At 33.2% G+C, this 22521-nt stretch overlaps 1 protein-coding gene across 1 annotated transcript in view; it reads left to right on the forward strand.

Moving 5' to 3' along the window:
* The first annotated feature begins 8271 nt into the window (after nt 1-8271).
* LOC123658720 (monocarboxylate transporter 2-like) overlaps nt 8272-22521 on the forward strand; it is a 37049-nt gene continuing 22799 nt past the window's right edge. Inside the window, exon 1 of the mRNA XM_045594066.1 lies at nt 8272-8554. Within this exon, the coding sequence (XP_045450022.1) occupies nt 8272-8554 (283 nt within the window). The remainder of the gene's footprint in view (nt 8555-22521) is intronic.

Below are 22521 nucleotides of genomic sequence, written 5' to 3' on the forward strand. Positions count from 1 at the left end.
ATCTGATTTGTTTAGATTCTTATCTCTTTTTAGAATTCCGTACCTCAAAAGGAAAAACAAAACCCATATAGGATCACTTTGTTGTCCGTCTGTCTGTCAAGACACTTTTTCTTAGGAACACTTGGAGGTATTATACTGAAAATATCAAATACTCAGGTCTACTGTACGTTAGAGCTGTGTAAAAATCAAACTTCTAAGCCCACGCAATCAAGTAAAACAGCCGTTTATGCTGCATGTTTTCGACACTCGCACGGGAATCAAAACCTACAGGGTACTTCCCGTGAATTCAGAATTTTGAAATTTTGGTACGAAGCAACGTCTCATATCACAGATAAAGGAAAAATTGCGAAAAGCATAAATTTTTAGTTATAATTAAATATAACAAAAATATCTTTCATAATTTCTGTACGGAACGCCCGGTGCGCGAGTGCGACTGGAACTTGGCCGGTTTTTTTTCTTATCGATCCTAAACATATAAATAATATATTATATGTAACTTCGCGTATCAAACAAAAATAGCGTTCAATAATCATGGATATTTAAAACATTTCGAATATTGCTATGGGAAATAAAAACAAACCCAATTTTCACAGATCACTTTATTTCCAGCAAGACAAGTCCGTCATGAATTAATTCATTTCTATCGTGAAAATATTGAGAATATATCTCAAACGTTGTCAAGATAAAAGAAGACTTCCCTTTCCTGCCAAAACGTAATACAAAAACTAAAATGTCCCTGAAAGAGTTATGGGATGTTTAAAAGTGACATTTATGACTGTCAAACCGTCCTATTAATTAGTCGAACAAGGGTTTTTATGTCATTAGAATGACGTACAAATACGTAACATCGCATTAAATAACGTTAACGGCCAATTATATTATCGAGGTCGTTTTTATAAAATTATGACACATTCTTTTATCTCACTCGTTATTTATTACCTGGGAGAAGGTGGAGACATTCTCTTTATAAGCGTAGAAAATAAAAAAGTAACAAAAACAAAACAAGCACCTCAAAAGTGGTCACGTGCGAGTTGCACACTTTATTTGCAAATATTTTAAAAAGGAGTATTGACTCCTCAAAATAATAAAGTTTAATTTAATTTTTAATATACTATATCGTTAAAATTCGTTCAATTATAGTCTCCTACTATAGTACCTAAGTTCCGTTTACTAAGTCCTTAATATACATAACCAGTCAATAGTTTTTACTTTTAATAAAAAGGATAATATACCAATCAAAATCAATATTCAATATTTATAATCGCAATAATGTAACTAAGGATGTACAATGTATATACCATGAGACTGGGATGGGCTTGAAGTTTAATTGAAAAAAAAATTGCGTATATGTATGTAAGTAATGCTAACCATTTTACTTTATTAACATTGCTTATAAATCTTGAATATAACTGCACATGAACGCTCTGTCATAAGCGGAAAAAAAATTATAATTAACTGAAAAACTTGCTAAAGAAATGTCATCGACAGATCGCTTAATACGGTACCAGCAATAAAATGTATTTAAAAAAATGAATCAAGTACATTTAGTACTCATAAAAATTCCTAAACTGTCCAGAACCCATAACTGAATGTATCGCTTAAGGTCAAATATTTTGAAATTGCCTCGTTAAGGTATTTATTATTTCCATATAAAAGTATTTTAAGAACGAAAATATAAATTATAACAACTCTTTGTATATTCTGCTTGATACAACAAGCAATTAATAACATATCTTTGCATTTATGAAGAATCGGACCAACAACGTAGTAATAACTACCTACACTATAAAGTGTACAAGCACACAAACTAAATCCAAACGCTGATTAGGACATAATTATTGTCATAAATCGACTAATTAAGGTTTTCAATCATAATATACGAGTAAATGTGAACTAAAATAATTTGACATGATATTTAAATGTCCCGACGGTTAACATAAGCCTCTCATCCTATGTAGGGCTGGTGTTTGATTTTTAATACGACACATTTCTTTGCTGCTGTTAGACAAACAATTTGACTAGCAAGAACAACGATCGTAATAAGATTTTATAACAAGTGACTGATGATTACTTTACATTCTTTGCAAGATGTGATGAGTATGATGTTAAGTATACTAAACCTAAGAGCACCTAGATTAATAGTAAATATTTGTACAAATACCTACTTCCAGGCAAATCCGCGATAAAAATGTCCTCAACATACAAGAACGATCCTTGCAGTGTCACTTGCCGTAATATTATCTATGAATAAACATAAACACAGTCCTCATTACTGATTTTTTTTTTTTTTTTTATGTCACTAGTTCGGCAAACAAGCGTACGGCTTACCTGATGGTAAGCGATTACCGTAGCTTATAGACACCTGCAACACCAGAAGCATCGCAAGCGCGTTGCCGACCCAATCCCCAATCCCCCTCAGGAGCACTGGTCACCTTACTCACCAACAGGAACACAATACTGCTTGAAAACAGTATTATTTAGCTGTGATCTTGTTTCTTCTATAATCGAATGAATAGTTTGAAGTTTTACTCGAAAATTTTTACCTACCATTTATGACTTAAGATTACTGCTAATGTAGAAAATCCAAACAGCATAGCCTTGTATTATATATTTAAGTTAGTAAAAAATATTAGTTCTTTCAGACAAGGTGTAAACTTGTTTCTCTTAAATCAAGCTGAAAGAATCTTAAAAGAGTGGTCTAATTTGTAAAATGTTAAAACAAGTTATAGCTAATTTTTATGTCATCGTGTTAATAAAAAGCGTAATAAAACTGATGTTAATGAAAGCATTCATCGTTCAACAAATTAATTACTAGCCTTTCTTAAGACTTTAGATGTTCTGCTCTGAATTCAGAGGAGATTGAATTTAATAAAAGATTAAGAACATAACAGCTTTAAAGAAATTAATTTAAAAAGATTGAAAAAGAAGGTAAATAATCTATTATTTTTGTCCGTACGAATAAAAAAAGATATGTATATATGTAAATAAAGTATATGTAAAAAAATATGTACGTAGATCTCTCTCTTGAGAATAATGCCAAATTTATATATTTAATAATTCATAATATTTTTAAACTATATACTTAGGTAGAAAATAGGTTATATACCAACATACTACGGTCACTAAACATTTGCTCATTAAGCGTATTAGAGTAATCAGAAATGCAAATCTCGTTCCCGTGGTACCTGTGATGGTGGTATAAAATAGATAAACTGTAGTCTGAATAATAATACAACGTTACGTTACCTAATATATATGAAGCATTTATCAGTTTGCGTTCATTTTGATGTAAGATTTATTTATTAACCATGCGGGTGAAAGTGGCTAGAATAATCTATATAATAAATAATACGTGAAGCAAAAACTTTGTACCCCTTTTTAAGAAAATTGCGTGGACGGAGGAGTATGAAATTCCACACACTTATAGTTTATACAGAGAAGGAGTGCAGAATGCTAATATTTTTTTAATTATGCAAAAACATACATTAAATCAATAAAAAAAACTTCAAACACATTACCATGTATTTGACACACACACACACACACACACACACACACACGCGTATATTGCGCTTTTGTTTATTATTATAGAAGTATAATCTTTGACAACAACAGAACCTTAAAGGATCTCTAACTTATAATTTAAATTAATTATGGTCGAATTTCGACCGACCGGCGACCACTAGTATATAAAGTTAGGCCAGGAAAATAATAGACAACTCGACGTTTGCATTTTCTACATGCTTCATACGACAGTAAACGTATAAAATTTATTCTTTAAGCACGTAGTTGCATTTTTTTTTTAATGATCACCATCATCATTTTAGCCTGTTGCAGTCCGCTGCTGGACATAGGCCTCCACAAGTTCGCGCCAAAACTGGCGTGAACTCATGTGTGTTGCCCATAGTCAACACGCCGGGCAGGCGGGTTGGTGACCGCAAGGCTGGCTTTGTCGCACCGAAGACGCTGCTGCCCGTCTTCGGCTTCTGTATTTCAAAGCCAGCAGTTGGATGGCTATCCCGCCATCGGTCGGTTTTTTAAGTTCTAAGGTGGTAGTGGAACTGTGTTATCCCTTAGTCGCCTCTTACGACACCCACGGTAAGAAAGGGGGTGGCTATATTCTTTACGGCCGTAACCATTCATTTTTTCAAATTAATTAACTTAAAGCACTTGAAAACATTTTTTTTAATATAGTAGACGTCTTCCATACCTCGAATCACAAACATACCGGCATAAAATTTTTCATGCCTGTTCATTAAAAATAATATAATTTTTAATATCCACACATGATACACATACTCGTGAAATATTATTATTAAGACTTTCTTTTAAGCCGGTTTTATCGTCAAATAATATTCAACCTTTAAAAAATATTTACACATAAAAGCGACCACGTCGGTATCATTAAATATATGTTTAGATAAAGGTTTAGACAATGATAAACCGTTACATTTAACGTACTGATTTAATAAACCAGTTTAAAACTACACACGAAGTTGAAAGTAAATCATGTGTACTGGAATTTCATATAAATACCTACCAATGAAGTGATAAATGATAATACTAAGCATATATTCGATCTTAAATAGCTATAGTTTCATTCAAAATCAAAATAAAAAAGTAGTTCTGTATTCAAACAGGCTTGAAATGCACTTTTAAATCGCTGTCTTACAAATTATGATTTTATGATGCTTTTTATTTTCAAGAATCTGTATATTATCTACATTACTGCACTCTCTTAGCCTGCTATGTAATATTAGTCTCACTATCACAGGTTGGCTGGAAGAGATCTCTTCTAGATATAAGTCCACCGTTGCTAACTAAATTTCTATATAAATAACTGTACAAAAATTTTAAGTGCAATAAAAAAAAAAAAAAATATATATATATATATATATATATATATATATATATGATTATGCTGGTCTTTAGAAAATTAGTTATGTTATATGAAATGTTTAATGTTGTTATAAAAAAAAAATATCGAGGAAGAAGAGATTTATCGAGGAAGACTCTATATAATACTTTTTCTCAAATTATCGCGGTTGAAACCGCTGGGAACAGTTAGTCATTAATATAACCCTGAAACCAATAAAATTATTTTGCTATTAAATTCTTTTTAATATAAACCGTAAATTGAGTACGTGTTATGGTTGGCTAACATCAAGCGCAGTCAATTCATTATTTTACGTGGACCACTAAAGAAATCAATTCATCTCTTTACTTTATAAGCTTCATTTAAAATGCTTGTGTACTTTTGTTTAAATCTTATCTCTCGATCAGAATTTTTAAAGGAAAAGGTAAAGAGGAGTTTTGTATTTGACGAATTAATTTCACTATCATTGGCAGTATAGGGTAAATTCTATTAATATCTCATCATCAATCACTTAGCGATTTTATTTTAATCAAATAACAAAACTCCGGTGTTTATTAATACTCATTCGAACAAAACTTACTTTTTCTCTCTGAAATACAGTCCATCAAATTATGGCTAATCAACCTATTTTTATTTATCCTACCCTAATCTGAGAGAGAGGTCGTTTTCTCTTTATTCCCTGTAAAACATGTCTAATCACTCGATCATTGCCTTTATGTTGTAAAAGTGAGCACCTAAAATGTTTTATCAAAAAATTATATTTTATCCATTTTCTCACTTTATTTCATCGTAAGACTTAAAAAAGTATTTATGTATAATAACTATGAAAACTAAACTATGAAACTTTTATTGCTTATCGTAAAAAGTAAACTTGTAAATTAATCAATAAAGATCCGCGTCGGAAACAATAATAATCGGTAAACAACTTTGGATTTCCTCCAAAGTAAACGCAACTTTCTGCCTGTATACTAATAAATTATGAACAATAAACAAACTCCTTAATAAATGTACTATGCTAGTGTTGAACTTAACTTCCAGTTACGTTCTTATTTCCATAATATACCGTGTAACTAAAAGAAAATCATAGAGTTTTATATACAAGTACCTATAGCTGAAACTACTGAAATAATACAGAATCACGAGCTATAATAACCGCTCGGGTGTAGTGGTGCTATTAGTCGCCTATAACACCGAAGGTTTTCAGGTTCGATTCCCGCTCGGGATTGATATTTGATTTCTACAAATATTTCTTTACGGTTTGGATGACTGTCATTGTGGGTCTCCCCACCGTGCCTCGGAGAGCCGTCGATCCCGGTTGACATCACAAATATCTGATAGCCATCGTTACTCATAATATGGAACATACCGCGATACGACCAGCAATCCACAGTGGAGCACCGTGGTGGATTCAGCTCCAATCTTTATCCTGCATGGAGAAAGAGGCCTATGCCCAGCTGTGGGATGTTATAGGCTGAATGCACCAGCTATAGTCACAAAGATATAGATACATTCAAAAGCTATTTTTAATGTTCGGTAAAATATTATTTTTATTGATAAGCCATATAAATTTTATCAAAACAATTTTCTTTTATTTATTCAGCTGAATATAGCTATAGCTATACGCTTTATATATTTCCCTAGGTTTTGTTTAATTCCGGCTTGTTTAGTTAAGTTTAATTCAGGCCTGTTAGTTAATTACCAAACATTTGAATGTTTGGTAATTAACTTTTAGATAATAAGCAGATTCATTTCATTACCACAAATCACCATAAATACGTAGTAGTATCTAAGCCTATCTTTTCTCTGTTTCCACGCCATTTACACTTATCTCACATATTAGTCTATTATCAGGAACATTATCCTAAGAATACGTTTGTATGTAGTAAGTTAATTACTTATTTGAAAAGATATAGGCAATTACCGAGATCGCCTAATGGAGAATGAATGAATTAGAGATGGTTATAAATAATATCAATAGGCTGGGTTTTTATGCAGTAGATGCCAGTCATTACGTAATATGTTTATGTAAACTGTCTTATAGGAAGTAGAGCGCCAGAAAGTATTATGACAGGGGAATACCCAGGGGGACAGAAAGTACAGTGCAATGCTATATTTATTTTTAAGGTGTTTAGGAATTTCTCATACTTGACTTGCATTGGTATTATATCTTCTTCTGCTCCTATTGACTCTTATAATCTAGCGAAAAGATATTCATTATTATAGGTATGTATTAGATCAGATAGAGAAACATCTATATGAAACTGTCTTTTTTCCTTTATAGACTTGCCTGTCAGTCTAGCACGAACCATTTTATGATCCGAATAAATAAGTTTAAAGTTCAAGAATAAGTTTAGTTTATGTATAATTAATATATCTTGGATTATTTTGGCATTGTTAGTCATTGAAAATCCTGAGTTTATCTTCTGAGTTTGCTTGTTTTACCATTTGCATATTTACCAATTATTTGTTCTCCTCAATTATAACACATTGATGTGTTTATGGGAATTTGTAATAGTTGTTTGTATAGGTCTTCATAGAATTTTTCAATTTTTGCTACATCTTCTTTCTTATCTGATTCAGTTGGTGAGTAGGCTTGTATAATGGAGTATTTTTCATTTTTACTTAAAGGTAGCTTGATATTCAACACCATTATTCTTTCAGATATCCCTCGATTTCTTCGATTCTGTGTGCAAGTCCTTTTTTAACTAAAAAAGCCTTTCCAGTACAAACCAGGTGTATTTCCTTGTTTATGTAGGATGTAGAACCCGCACTCTATTCCTTCGCCATATCTTCTCATGTTACTAATTCCCAATATATCCCGTTTTATTTAAAGATCTTGTAATTCATATATATTCTTATTAAAATACCTCTATTATTTGTTAAATCTCAGATCAAAAAGTACTTGGCCAATAGTAAATGTCTCATAATAAAAAAGTTTACAAGATTAAGTGCGTAAAGGACAGAGGCGTAAGGATTTATAAGTATGAGTTCGTCGAGACGAGCGACTCCTCTCCACGATTCTATCTTAAAGCTTACGAGACGTTATTACATTTAGACTCATAGATATGTCATATCAATGTCGATAGAGACTCTTTATTTCGATAGTTTACTTGATACCCAATCGATGGTGAAGACATATTTACCGTAAAATGGGGCGGCAGACAATCATGACAGCGAATTTAATCGAGATCTTTAGCGATCGGTTCGATCATTTACACGCGCGTAATACATCTCGATTTTCTTTTTAGCCGAGTGGCACACGCCAATTAAACACTTGTATTTTGAGTTTTTGATCAAACCTGATTATTATAAGTGTAATGTCCGGGCGGACATGAGTGAGGTATACGGGATGCGGTGATGCGAGTTACGGGGGCGCACGATGCGCGCGGGCTTTGATGGAAGAGTCATGGTCGTCGGGCGGCGCGCCGCTGCTGCGCACGCGATCCTTGCCGCTAGTGCTCGAAGCAAGCGGTGGTGCCCCCGCGCGCCAGCCGAAACTCGACCCCAGACAACTCTTAACCCTCACACGACACTATTACCCCGAAGGAGGCTGGGGATGGGGCGTAGCGGCCGCAGCGACTATTGTGCAAATGTTGGCTCACGGATTGCATCAGGCCGCCGCGATAATTGCCGTCGAGGCAGTGAGACGATTTGGACCCGAGTTTCGGATGCAAGCAGGTGAGAAAAATTAGCATCTTTAGTACCACAATCAAAAAAACTTTTTTAATCTCAAATCTTTTCAAAATAAATGTAAATAAAACATTTTACAAAATATATTCTTTTATATTAATAAAAACATTACAAATAAATTTTAGAAGCTCCTTATAAAACTAAATTCATTCATCAAAATATTCGTAACCATAACCACAAAATGAACTTTCTCTTCAAATATTTATTTTAAGCGATCATTTACAGCCCCCAGGGGATTGTCGAATTGGACGAAATCCAATCGAGATTTGTAAGTGTTGGGACAATAAGTTCACAATGCGTCTGGAGAGTTGCCGAAGTTAGTTCAAAATGTCACTACATTCATTAATTTTGGTTTACTGAAAGCGATACAAGGTCATCTGTAACTATACCTACACTCGAATGGTGATGAACAGTAAAAATGTGAAGATTTTAACAAATTACTTGTATTTTTGTTTATCTCAATCCAAACCGAATGCTATTTAGACTTTTCCACAACAAACATTTACAACCTTGCGTGTAAACACACTTTATCTGAGTGAATCAAAGAGGTTTCCAAACTCTCGACAATAAGCAAGATCGTTTTACTTTCTAAAGAAAAATTGAGCCGTTTTTCATGAGCAGAAGCTTTATGAATGTGAATACCTATATCGCAGGAAAAATTAAAATTTATTTTCACTGCCTGAATATAGAAATTATTGGCGCCCACGCTTAAACTGAACTTTGTTAGAAATCGCGCAGAATGCTTTTATAAAGAAAATCGCATTAAAAAGGGAGTTTTCAGTTATTCGAATCCCATTTGATACGTTTTAATATCAAGAATAGTGTTGTTTGTGCTTTTTAACCGACTTCCAAAAAAGGAGGAGGTTCTCAATTCGACTTTAATTTTTTTTTTATTTTTTTTTAATGTATGTTACATCAGAACTTTTACCGGGTGGACCGATTTCGACAATTTTTTTTTTAATCGAAAGGTGGTGTGTGTCAATTGGTCCCATTTAAATTTATTTGAGATCTAACAACTACTTTTCGAGTTATATCTAATAATGCGTTTTTACTTGACGCTTTTTTCGTCGACCTACGTTGTATTAAACCCCATAAATTTCTACTGGATGTACCGATTTTGATAATTCTTTTTTTGTTGAAAAGGGGATATCCCTAGTTTGGTACCATGATAAGGAAACCAGGATCTGATGATGGGGTCCCAGAGAAATCGAGGAAAACTCGAAAATCCACACAACTTTTTACTGGGTGTAACGATTTTGATAATTTTTAATTTAATCGAAAGCCGATATTTGTCATGTGGTCACATTTAAATTTCATTGAGATCTAATTACAACTTTTGGAGTAATCTTTGATAATGCGTATTTACTTGACTAATTTTTCGTCAACCTACGTTGTAATTACTTATCGATATAATTTAAGTCGGTTTTTTTCGTTTGCCTGCAAACACAATTATAATGAATATTGTTATGCATTATTTTATGAGTGTACTTATTATTATATATATTTACTTTTAATTTTACCATCTAGAACCTAGATGGTTAAATCTAGAGAAAATGTGAAAGTTCTTGTATTCGTTTTAGATATTTTTACATTTGACTGCACTAAAGAAATAAAAAAATATATTGGTCTAATTTTAATGACAAAAAAGATGGTGTTGTTTATTTTAATTTTTAATTTTTATTACTGTACTATTTATTATATTAGCTATAATTGAGTGAAAAGTTAAAAGTTAAATAAAACTGTAAAACCAACAAATTTTGTAAAAAGCTCTCGAAAATTTACCTTATACTAAACTAGCTGTGATCCGTGGTTTCACCCACGTTCATTTGAGGAAAAATGGCCTTTATAGCCTTTCTCAGCAAGGGGGCAAAAATTCGAACCACCCGACTAGAAAAAAGGTCAGGCTCAACCTGATCATGTATCTGGACCGGATCAGGATAGAATGAGGCATGCCAGATCCGGCAAGCTCTATCAGGACCAGGTCTGGTCCAGACAAGGATAGCCTGATGTAAAATATAATTAAGTACCCGAGTAGAAATTTTTTCGTCTTCCTTAGAAGGACCGGACCAGGCGTACCTGATCAGGGCTAGATAAGGCATATAACGCAGATGATTGGTCTGGACCTGATCAGGATGAGATGAGATTTCCTGATCGGGTCCAGATCAGAAAATCTCATGCCATTCTGATCAGCCGTTTCGGTCCGGTCCTTTTAAAAAACACGAATGTATATTCTTGAAAAAATTGTTTAACAAAAAAAAGCGAATTGATTATTTCCGTTTATTTTTTCCAATGTATTATTTATTAATGCTTTTACTTTAAATATTAATCATTTTTATTTATTTTTATGTTATTAATTAATTATTATTATTCATTAAATTTTATTTATTAACTTTTAATAATTAACTATTTCCTATTACTTACGACTGCTCCACTGTGTAGAAATGAACTCCCTGCTAGACTGTCCTGATAACTGTATATATACTTAGTGCGCTTAAAAACATTAACAGCGCGATTCAGGCTCAGTTCGCGTAATTTCTTTCAGGAAATCCTGATCTGGACCGGACCGGGTCCTGAACCAGTATGCCTTACCATATTTGATTATATTTTACATCAGGCTGTCCTTATCTGGACCGGACCGGGTCCTGATTCAGTATGCCTTACCATACTTGATTATATTTTACATCAGGCTATCCTTGTCTGGACCAGACGTTGTCTTGATCCAGTATGCCTTACCATACTTGATTATATATAAATAAATAAATAAATATCTACACAATACACACACGGGCGTCTGTTCCTAAAGTAAGCAATTTAATGCTTGTGTTATAGGTAACAGCCGACTGGTATAGCTACATTTTTTTTTTGATAAACGTAGTTATAAATAATACATATATAAATATATAAATAAATATATACATTACACCCAGACTCAGGGTGGGAATCGAAGCCACAACCCCCGGAGCAGAAAGCAGGGTCACTACAAACTGCGCCAACGGGCTAGTCGCTAGCTATATACTTGATTATATTTTACATCAGGCTATCCTTGTCTGGACCAGACCTGGTCCTGATAGAGCTTGCCGGATCTGGCATGACTCATTCTATCCTGATCCGGTCCAGATACATGATCATTTTGAGCCTGACCTTTTTTCTAGTCGAGTATGGTAAGGCATACTGGATCAGGACCCGGTCCGGTCCAGACAAGGATAACCTGATGTAAAATATAATCAAGTATGGTAAGGCATACTGGATCAGGAGCTGGTCCGGTCCAGATCCGGATAGCCTGATGTAAAATATAATCAAATATGGTAAGGCATACTGGATCAGGACCCGGTCCGGTCCAGATCAGGATTTCCTGAAAGAAATTACGCGAACTGAGCCTGAATCGCGCTATTAATGTTTTTAAGCGCACTTAGTATATATACAGTTATCAGGACTGTCTAGCAGGGAGTTTATTTCTACACAGTGGAGCAGTCTTAAGTAATAGGAAATAGTTAATTAGTAGTTATTTATTAGAAGTTAATAAATAAAATTTAATTAATAATAATAATTAATTAATAACATAAAAGTAAATAAAAATGTTTAATATTTAAAGCAAAAGCATAAATAAATAATACATTGGAAAAAATAAACGGAAATAAATATAATAATAATTATGTTAAGTAACATATTTATAATATCAATTTGCTTTTTTTTTCTTAAACAATTTTTTCAAGAATATACATTCGTGTTTTTTAAAAGGACCAGACCGAACCGGTTGATCAGTATGACATGAGATTTCCTGATGTGGACCCGATCAGGAAATCTCATCTCATCCTGATCAGGTCCAGACCAATCATCTGCGCTACATGCCTTATCTAGTCCTGATCAGGCATGCCTGGTCCGGTCCTTCTAAGGAAGACGAAAAAATTTCTACCCGGGCAGTAGTTCCTGAGATTAGCACGCTTAAAGGAACAAACAAACTTTTCATCTTTGTAATATCAGTATAGATTTGCTCGCAAACATTATCGTATTGAATAGAAAAAGTTTGGTTATTCAATATTTATTTGTACGGTAGGTACTTACGCGCAGTAAACACGATTTTTCCGCGTAAATCTCAATTTCACCGAAATCCTAGGATAAAAAGTAGCCTATATATTGCTCGCAATCTCCTCTATCTTCTAGTCAAAATCCCATAAAAATCGGTTTAGCCGTCCCAAGGATTAGCTCATAAAAAACGAAAAGACAGACAGACAATAATTTTAAAATCAATTCAAAATGCATTTATAATGCATAAATCACAGCTACTTTGAAATCACAAACAAACACTTCAATTTTATTTAACTTAAATTTACGTTTATGATAAATAACTTTCTAATGCTAAAACAATTTTTGAATCTGAATGAAAAATCCTAAAATTGCCGATTTTAAACAAGCAAATAAATAAATTCTTTGACTGGATGCTGTACCTATAGCACTCGTGTGTATATAAAATTCTCTCGAGAGTTTAAAACTACATAAATGAATATATGTTCGATAGAACTGCGGAGCACAAGGAGCTAGTACAAATTTAAAAGAAGACTGAAATAAAATAAAACTATCTCTAAAAACGTTTGATTTAAACATGAAAATCTAAATAATATAGTCTCGAGTATAAATAAATTCACTCACTTTTTCGGATTTTATTACTCGAAAACCAATCGACGTCTTTAGTGTCTACAGTCTCAATGTAACACTTTTATTTCGCCCAGAATACGTCGAAATGGTTTCAGTAACACTTTTGTCGTAAAACTAACAGTCGATAAATATAACATAATGTACCTTAAGTGTCGTCAAGAATCGATTATCGTATTTAATAGAGCCGTTATCTTTATATCTGGCTTCATTGCCGTTCGCAACGTTTTGAACAAATGGGTCGTCATAAGGTCTATAAAATTCTAACCCTATTCCTCTATTATTTTTATTTCATTAGACGTTGTTATAAGTGTGTTTATTTCTTGTAGTGTTAATAACTAAGTACCTCGATGACCGAGCTTAGCTCGGTAGTTTTTTAACCGACATCAAAAAAGGAAGAGGTTTCTCAATTCGACTGTATGTATAATATTCAAGAATTGCTCGTTAAATGGTATTAGATAAACATAAAAATGAATTGCTATTTCCTTTGGTCGCGCTTTAAATTTTACGATTTCATTCTTTTTTTTTTGTTCTCCTTGAAGTACATTCATTAACAGAAAATTATAAAGATTAATTATTATTAAAAAAAAAAACTTAAAGGCTATTTAAATTTGACGCGGCTTATAGTTCGCAAGACAAGACAACGTGTGTCTGGTTTGCGACTACATAATCTATAGGTAATCTATAATCTATAATAATATATATAAAAGCGAAAGGTCACTCATCACGAAATCTCCGAAACTATAACACTTACAAACTTGAAATTTGGCAGGTAGGCTCCTTATAGGACGTAGGCATCTGCTAAGAACGGATTTTACGAAAGTCGACCCCTAAGGGGGTAAAACGGGGGTTGGAAGTTTGTATGAAAGTCCTATGTTTTGGAAGTAAGAGACTTGAAATTTAAAATGTATGCTCTATAGATGGCGAGAAGGTGTACAAATAATTTATCTTCAGAAAAAAAATCCCTTTTGGGGTTAAAACGGGGGATGGTAGGTTGACTCACAAATCACGAAATCTCCGAAACTAGAACACCTAAAAACTTGAAATTTGGCAAAAAGGCTCCTTATAGGGCGTAAACCTTCGCTAAGAAGGGATTTTACGAAATTCGACCCCTAAGGGGGTAAAACGGGGGTTGGATATTTGTATGAAAGTCCTATGTTTTTGAGGTAAGCGACTTGAAATTTAAAATGTATGCTCTATAGATGATGAGGAGGTGTCCAAATAATGTATCTTTAGAAATCAACTCCCTTTTGGGGTTAAAACGGGGATGGTAGGTTGACTCATTCATTACGAAATCTCCGAAACTAGACCAGCTACAAATTCGAAATTTGGCAGGTAGGTTTCTTATAGAGCTAGACATCTGCTAAGAACTGATTTTACGAAAATCAACCCCTAAGGGGGTAAAACGGGTGTCGGAAGTTTGTATGAAAATCCTATGTTTTTGAAGTAAGAGACTTGAAATTTAAAATATATGCTCTATAGATGGTGAGGAAGTGTCCAAATAATGCATCGTACGTAATCTATATATATAAAAGAGAAAGGTCACTAATTCACTCATCAAGAGAACTCAAAAACCGCTGGATGGTCTATCCATCCAGGTTGGACAAAGATAAAATTTGGCAGGGAGGTAGGTAGATTATAGTTAGCAGACGTCTATGATTTTACGATATTCCACCGCTAAGGGGGTTTAATTGGGGTTGATAGTTTGTATGAAACATATACAACCTGAAAATAAAAATAAAAATGTGGTGTTTAGAGAGGTTTTATAAAAATAACTATTAAATTATATTAAATTGTGCCTTTTAAAAAGTTACTCAGTTTGATAAGCATTTCAAGTGACTGAAATAAAAAAATAATCTGCGTTAAACATCTTAATAGTAATGTATATCTTCATAACCACGTAGACGTAATCGCGGGCAACAGTTATTGTATTATAAAACAAAGTCCCCAAAAGTGTTTGTGATCGATTCGCTCAAAATCGACTGAACGGATTTTCATGCGGTTTCACCATTGGAGAGAGGGCTCCACCATTGGCAAGAGGAAGGTTTACGGAACGGTTAAGCCGATTTTGATGAGAGTTTCACTGAAAGTTTACCGGGAAAACTTTGTGACACACTAATTTCAACGCCGGCGAAGCCGTGGGCACACATTGTAGACGAAACTTAACGAAGTTAATATGATTACGTATCAAGTGTTAGGTACAATGATACATTTTTAACAAAATGTTTAGAGATGGTGAGATATTTTATTATTATTAATGTCATAAATCGTTTAGTTAGAAAACACAAGAATTTTGTCACCTGTTTTATTATATGAATTACGATTCAATGTTATACAAATAAGGACTGGAGCCTCAAATCCTAAACCTCGGCCTATAAATATCAGTGTACTAAGAATCCATTAGCCATATTTTATTAATATAGAAATTCTTATGTGCCCCTAAATTATTTGTCACCTGTTTTATTATATAAGTTACGTTTCAATGTTATACAAATAAGGACTGGAGCCTCAAATCCTAAGCCTCGGCCTATAAATATCAGTGTACTAAGAATCCATTAGCCATATTTTATTAATATAGAAATTTTTACGTGCCCCTTTTTTATAATAACGCAAGCACTAACGTTATATACAAAGTTATAAGAAATAAAAATGGGCGCGGTTTAGCAGGAAAATAATTGGTGTTTACTGGGACTTAATCCAGGCTTTTAAATGTGCTGTTTGAGAATAACAATTTTTTATTTCTTTGGTTAAACAAATTCATGCAAGAATTATCGCTTTAAAAGTCGTTCATATTCTTTAAAATGGGTTACCCTTAAGGATTTGTGTATTTATTTGATAAGTGTTTATATATATTCTGACCATGATTAGAATATATTTTAATCCATCCTAATACAAGTAAAACTGGTAATGGAGTGTCCATTAACAAATTAACCATTTCTCTGTGAAAGAACTTTAGTAAATATTTATCAAAATATAAAATATAATAATTAGATTGTCGTAATCCATAAAATGAGAAGCTATGAACGGAATAAATTTAAGACATTATTTAATCGTAGTTGTTTCTCTTGATATGTTTAATTTTTTTATCTATTTATTTTTTATTTTATTTAACCTTTTCGCTCTCAAACGCCCAATCGTTGATGACATAATGAATTGTCTCTAACAAAAAAAAACGGGACGTGTATTTACAAAGTTAACTGACTGCATCCAAATGATGGACAAGATGAATCGTCGATTATGACGCCTGTTTTTTACTTGATATTCGTAAAAAGCGCTAGACCGGCAAAAAGGCCAGCGAAGAGACGGGTGGCCGCCCGCCTAACTGCCAATCATCGCCAATCGTTTATTAGAATCGACGCAAGGCGTGAGCTCGATACGGCGTTACGTGTGTTGCGACCTCACAAACATTTATCATCTTAGAGGACGTTTAATATGTTATGCCTCGGTGACAGGTCCCGAGATAAGCGATACACAGCTACGTTCATAATTTGTGAATTTCCATCATAATACGCCTTTCGGTTTTCGGTTTGTGATTTGTGAGATACGTAATGGTAATTTCGTGTGATAAATTAGCGCCCGCTCGCTAGTCCGACGCGGTTGCGTTAACTCAAAATTATAAATAATAAATTTCAGTTTCTTTGAAAATATCCTTTTATCTGTATTATTTATAGTCTAACGTTTGAAATTGGAGCTACGTATATGCGTTATATGAAATTGTATTAGCTACGTACATATGTCGTCTAGCACTATTAATCACTCCTTGAAAATGTATCTTTAAAAATAAGTTATAACATAATTGTGTTTGCAGACAAACGAAGAAAAACCGACTTCAATTATATCGACAAGTAATATAACGTAGTTAGACGAAAAAATAGTCAAGTAAATACACATTATCAAAGATTACTCCAAAAGTTTTAATCAGATCTCGATGGAATTTAAATGTGACCACATGATAAACATCGGCTTTCGATTAAATTAAAAATTATCAAAATCGGTACACCCAGTAAAAAGCTAAGCGGATTTTCGAGAGTCTACTTCGATTTCTCTAGGATCCCATCATCAGATCGTGGTTTTCTTATCATGGTACCAAACTAAGGATATCTCCTTTCCAAAAAAAAAAAGAATTATCAAAATCGGTTCATAAACGACGAAGTTATCTTCGAACATACATTAAAAAATATATACGGTCGAACCTCCTCCTTTTTTTGAAGTCGGTAAAAATAAGCTTATTTAAATTTTATTCAATACATCCGTCCATACCATCGTAGCAGTAGTGCTTTAAAAAAATTCATTCGTAGTAGACGATGCAGTACAAATTAAATCAATTCATCAGATCACTACAGTAAAAAAAAACTAAATACTTTGTTATTTACAAACCTGTTGTTTTACCCTTTTCCTTTTTTAATACACATTAAATTATATTTAAAACAGCTTTGTCCGCACAGCTTAACCGTCATAATTCACGATCACATGAACACAATTCTAGATAAAAAGCTTATGTACTTATTTATGCGAGTCTCCAATTATGTGTATATACAAAACTTCATCTCAAATAATTCATAAGCATTAGCATAAAAGAGTAACAAATTTCTATCCATCTATCGTGACAAACCTTCGCATTTATGATATTTCTACCGATACGAGGAAATAAAACAAAAAATTATGTAGCAACTAAAATAACCAAAGAGCCGGCGGCGCCAGGGTATCCACACAGATCACTTGTTGTGCTACAAGCGGCCTAACAATCAATAAGAAGTGACAGTCTGAAAAGAACAGTCACTTGAGCATCATAATAAGCAACATAAATCAACGAATTCCCTTTGAATACTACAGCCGGTAGAATATTAAAATTATCTTTCTAACGCATGACACATCTTAAGGATTCCTTTTACTTAGTAACTGTAATTTATTTTATTGCTGAAATATGTTTTTGAGACATAACACTTAAACGAAACTAAGTTTTAATTTCCTTGTATAAGCGATTTTTTTTTTTCGTCTTTATGGTAGGATAGGAAGAAATTAATTATATATAGGATATAAAAATGACAATGGAAAAGTTTTAATTTGGAAGTAACATAAATTCAAGTTTACCTTGACAAAATAAAGTTAGTAATAATAAAAAAATTAGCACCAAAATTTTAAATTAAATTAAGAAATAATATTAAAAATATACAAATTTAACCGCAGCTATAAAATCTTTTTACAAAACGACACTTCGTTTTGAATGTTAAAATTATTTTATTATTTTGTGACAAAAATATTATTATGAACTACCAATAATAAAAGTTTTAACCTAAAATGTTAAAACACATCCGTAAAACGCAGACGATGTCAACGCCATGTGTTCCGTGTCATAAAGTTGAAGCATTTACTATTTGTCGCGCATTTGTTGCTGCGACCAAATCCATTTAACGTCTGCTAAGAAAATATTTAACTTAGAAATAAAGATATTTGAAAATAATATATGGAAGAAAGTTATGAAGTGTTTGTTTGTTTGACGTTAAAACAAGAGAGAAACATTAAAAGTTGTACAATGATACAGATAAAAAATATTTACTGCACTATTTTACAATTACCATATAAAAATTTCATGTTTTAAAGAAAAAAAAAAGTTTAAACAACTACTTAATTATAGATAGAAAATAAATAAACAGAAAATTTACCGGATTTCAACAACTTCTTGTCAAAATTGAAACGGTCTACCCATTTTAAATTTCTACTAACTTCGATTTAATGAATCTCATAGATAATTTGTTATTCATTGTATCGCTAAAGCAAATAAAAACGTAAAAGACGACGAGGCGGCACAAGTTCTATTCAATATCGTTTTCTATTGAGAACGCTAGAGAGATTTCTCTTCAGACGTTTCGCCGCATTTGTCGCGACTACAGAAACAAACTTTGCTCTTACGTATACCAGTATATTTTGTTATATTTTCTGACTATATTAATTGCAAAAATGGTAACACATATTTTAAAGGTTTGTGTGCTGTGATAACTTATTCCTTAAAAAAAGTGTGTGTACTTATGTACGCACGTAAGAAGTTATACTTTATTGGCTAGAACGACGTTCACGTTACTTACTTCTTCTCCGTTGACTAGCTAACTTCATGGTATTGGTTTTTTTTGTGACGGTGTGCGCGCGCGTCGTTAATATTCACTCTTACCATTTTTCTAAAGCTTTAGATTTTCGTTCCAGGACCATCGACAAAAACGTTGCCGTTTCATTCGTAAAAAAATTACCCTCATGCGCCTTCTTCGCTTCAGCTTGTAATATCCCGCTACTGGGCATAGGCCTCTTTCCCCATGTAGGAGAAGGATCAGAGCTTAATCCACCACGCTACTCCAATGCGGGTTGGCGGATATTTTCCCTACTATGAGTAACGATTGCTATCAGGTGTACATGATAACAACCGGGACCGACGGCTTAACGTGCTCTCCGAGGCACGGTGGGAAGACCCACTAGGACTGCACAAACACCCAGACCACGGCAAACACTAGTATGGCCAGGATAGTTTGCATATCATTGTATATATAATTTAAGGAGAATAATCATCAAAAATTGATTTATAATAGTAAAAACGTAAAAAAAATTGTTGAAGATTGAAAAAATTTTCAGGTTTAATATTCAAAAGGCTTACATTAATAGTATTAGAGTAAGCTCTACTAAAAGTACGGGACTTTTCATTTTGTCAGAATAAAGCACAACCTCCTTCCACGCGTTCAATAACATCTTTATGTTAAATTTAAAACGGAAACGTAAATAAATACCTATTAATAATCATATTTAGGATCGAAGTTTAAAAAAATCGTAGACGGCGCTATCTAGTGGCAACAAGGATAGTTACTGTCATTAGCGATTGATTAATTACTAGGTATGGGAAAAAACAGATTGCGATGATGATCAGTCAGTCGGTCAGTTCAACCTATTGAGTCCACTGCTGGAAATAGGCCTCCCCAAACTCGCGCTAGACATCCCGGCTTTCCGCAATCCTCATCTAGCCTACACCGGCAATCTTACGTACGGTCCAACGGGCCGGAAGACGTCCCACACTGCGTTTGCCAAGATGCGGTCTCCAGGACCCGTCTGCTCCAACGGCCATCGGTCCTGCAACACAGATGACCAGCCCACTGCTACTTCAACTTGCTAATTAAGGAGGCCGATAGGAGGATTCGGTTGGGCTGGGCGGCGTTTGGTAGGCTTCGTCGAGTCTTCACTTCGAGGATTCCGTAATGCTTGAAAACAAGTCTTCGAGCAATGCGTCCTGCCTTTGTTAACATACGAAGCCGAGATGTGGACACTGACGAAGGGACTGGTCCACAAGTTTAAAGTCGCTCAACGTGCAATGGAACGGGCTATGCTTGGGGTTTCTCTCAAAGATAGAATTAGAAATGAGACTATCTGCGAGAGAACGAAAGTAACCGACAAAGCCCACAGAATTAGCAAGTTGAAATGGCAGATTGCGATGTATACTAACACTATAATATAAAACAAAGCATACACCTATTGGAGGCGTGCAAATATTTAATGTAAAAAATTGAAGAGTTTTTCAACCTTCATATTCAATAGGCTTCTAAGGTAAGTTTCCTGACATAATTAAAAACAGCTAATTTCGTAAGTGGTTTTCGCGTTGTTTTGCTATCATCCGTACATCCGAAACGTTAACGTCATACGTATTATTTTTTTATCAATTCTTTTTACTATAATAGTATTCAAAAATACTTCAAATGATATTTAATTTATAGTTTGATGTATATTCCGTATAACAGTGTGTATTTTATAGCATAATAATGCATTCTTATAAAAATATAGAGGTTTCAGAATAAGCACAGCCTACTTGGAGACGTGCAAAAATACTTCAACTTTTCATCTATTTTTCTTGAAGTTAGAATTATAGTATAAATGTGTATCATGATGAATATTTAAGTAGGTATGTTTTAAAAAGGTCATGTCTGCTTTTACAGTTCGATTATTTAATCAGATAATAAGCTTTTCATTAATTTACTTTTGTTTCGTCTGGAAAACTAGATACATGGCACGATTGCTGACACAGATAAACAATGTTAAGATAAAGCAACATTCATCAATGTGTGTAGCGAGATTAAACATTGTCTAGGAGAATTATTCTTCACGATGTGTGCTTTGTGGCTGCGGTGATGCGTTGCCACTTTAAATGTCGTCGAACTTTTGCACTTTTCGTTGGAAAGTTTTTCTATGGCAGTGTTTGCCAGGCTCCCGTTTCGCCTCAGTTGTGAAGTTGCAATCGCAGTTTAACTCTTTTGAGGCAATGGTCCAATGATATCATTGTATGATTAGTGCTTTGAAACTTACGAGACAATCTAGATTTATAGTCGTGCGATAGGTCTAACAAAAGAGTCAAATCATTTTAAGATAAGGACGTCAATATTGTGATAATGTCGTTTAAAATAATACAGAAAAAAAAACTCATCGTGTCAAGTACTGTAAAATAATGTTCCTTATAAATTCAATTCTAAAACAGCTTATTATATAAGATAAATTGTATGCGCTTGTATTGGCTTTTATGTTACGAATATTCTAAAGCAACTAATATTTAACATTTCATGCTTAATTTAAAATGTAGCTTAAATATATGATTAAACATAAAGTCATAAATGACAATCTTAATCATTTTATCGTTCTTTAAATAAAAAATTGCTTTCAAGTTTAAAATACACTACAGAACGAAAATATCATAAATAAATGTCATAAATCCAATCTCTCGAAGAAGTGTGGTTATTTCTTTAACAAGATAAACTGACGTGATGTAGACTCGGATGTTGCTGATACTGAAGATGGTAAATGAATGGTTCACTAAATCGTCTTTGTACACAAACGTCCCATTAAGCGCTTTTTAATTGGACGTATACTTACGTAGAAAAAGAGAGTAAGCACATAAAGTGAAACACATTAAATATAGCTGCCAAGATTTGTATATGACGGTTCAAGTTGACGTTTATTGTTTTCAATTAATTTAAAAAAAAAACAAGTGCTGTCATTTTCTTTTACTAAAAAAATAAATTTCACGTTAAAAAATGTAAAATGATGCAATAATGATATTTAGAAATCTTAAGTAAGGGCCAGCAGCTGTGCCTAACAGTTTAATTAAAAGTATTTCTTAATTAATTTTGCAGAAATTTCCTCGACTTCAATAGTAATTCTTAAAAGTTACAATATGCATTACAAATTACAATTTTTCTTTCAAGATTAGGAATGTATGTGAATAAAAAAAATATATTTTTAATTCAAATACATTCCCAACTTTTACCTTTGATAGAATATAAAAA

Source organism: Melitaea cinxia, chromosome 12 (genome assembly GCF_905220565.1).
Source record: "Melitaea cinxia chromosome 12, ilMelCinx1.1, whole genome shotgun sequence".
NCBI lineage: Eukaryota > Metazoa > Arthropoda > Insecta > Lepidoptera > Nymphalidae > Melitaea > Melitaea cinxia.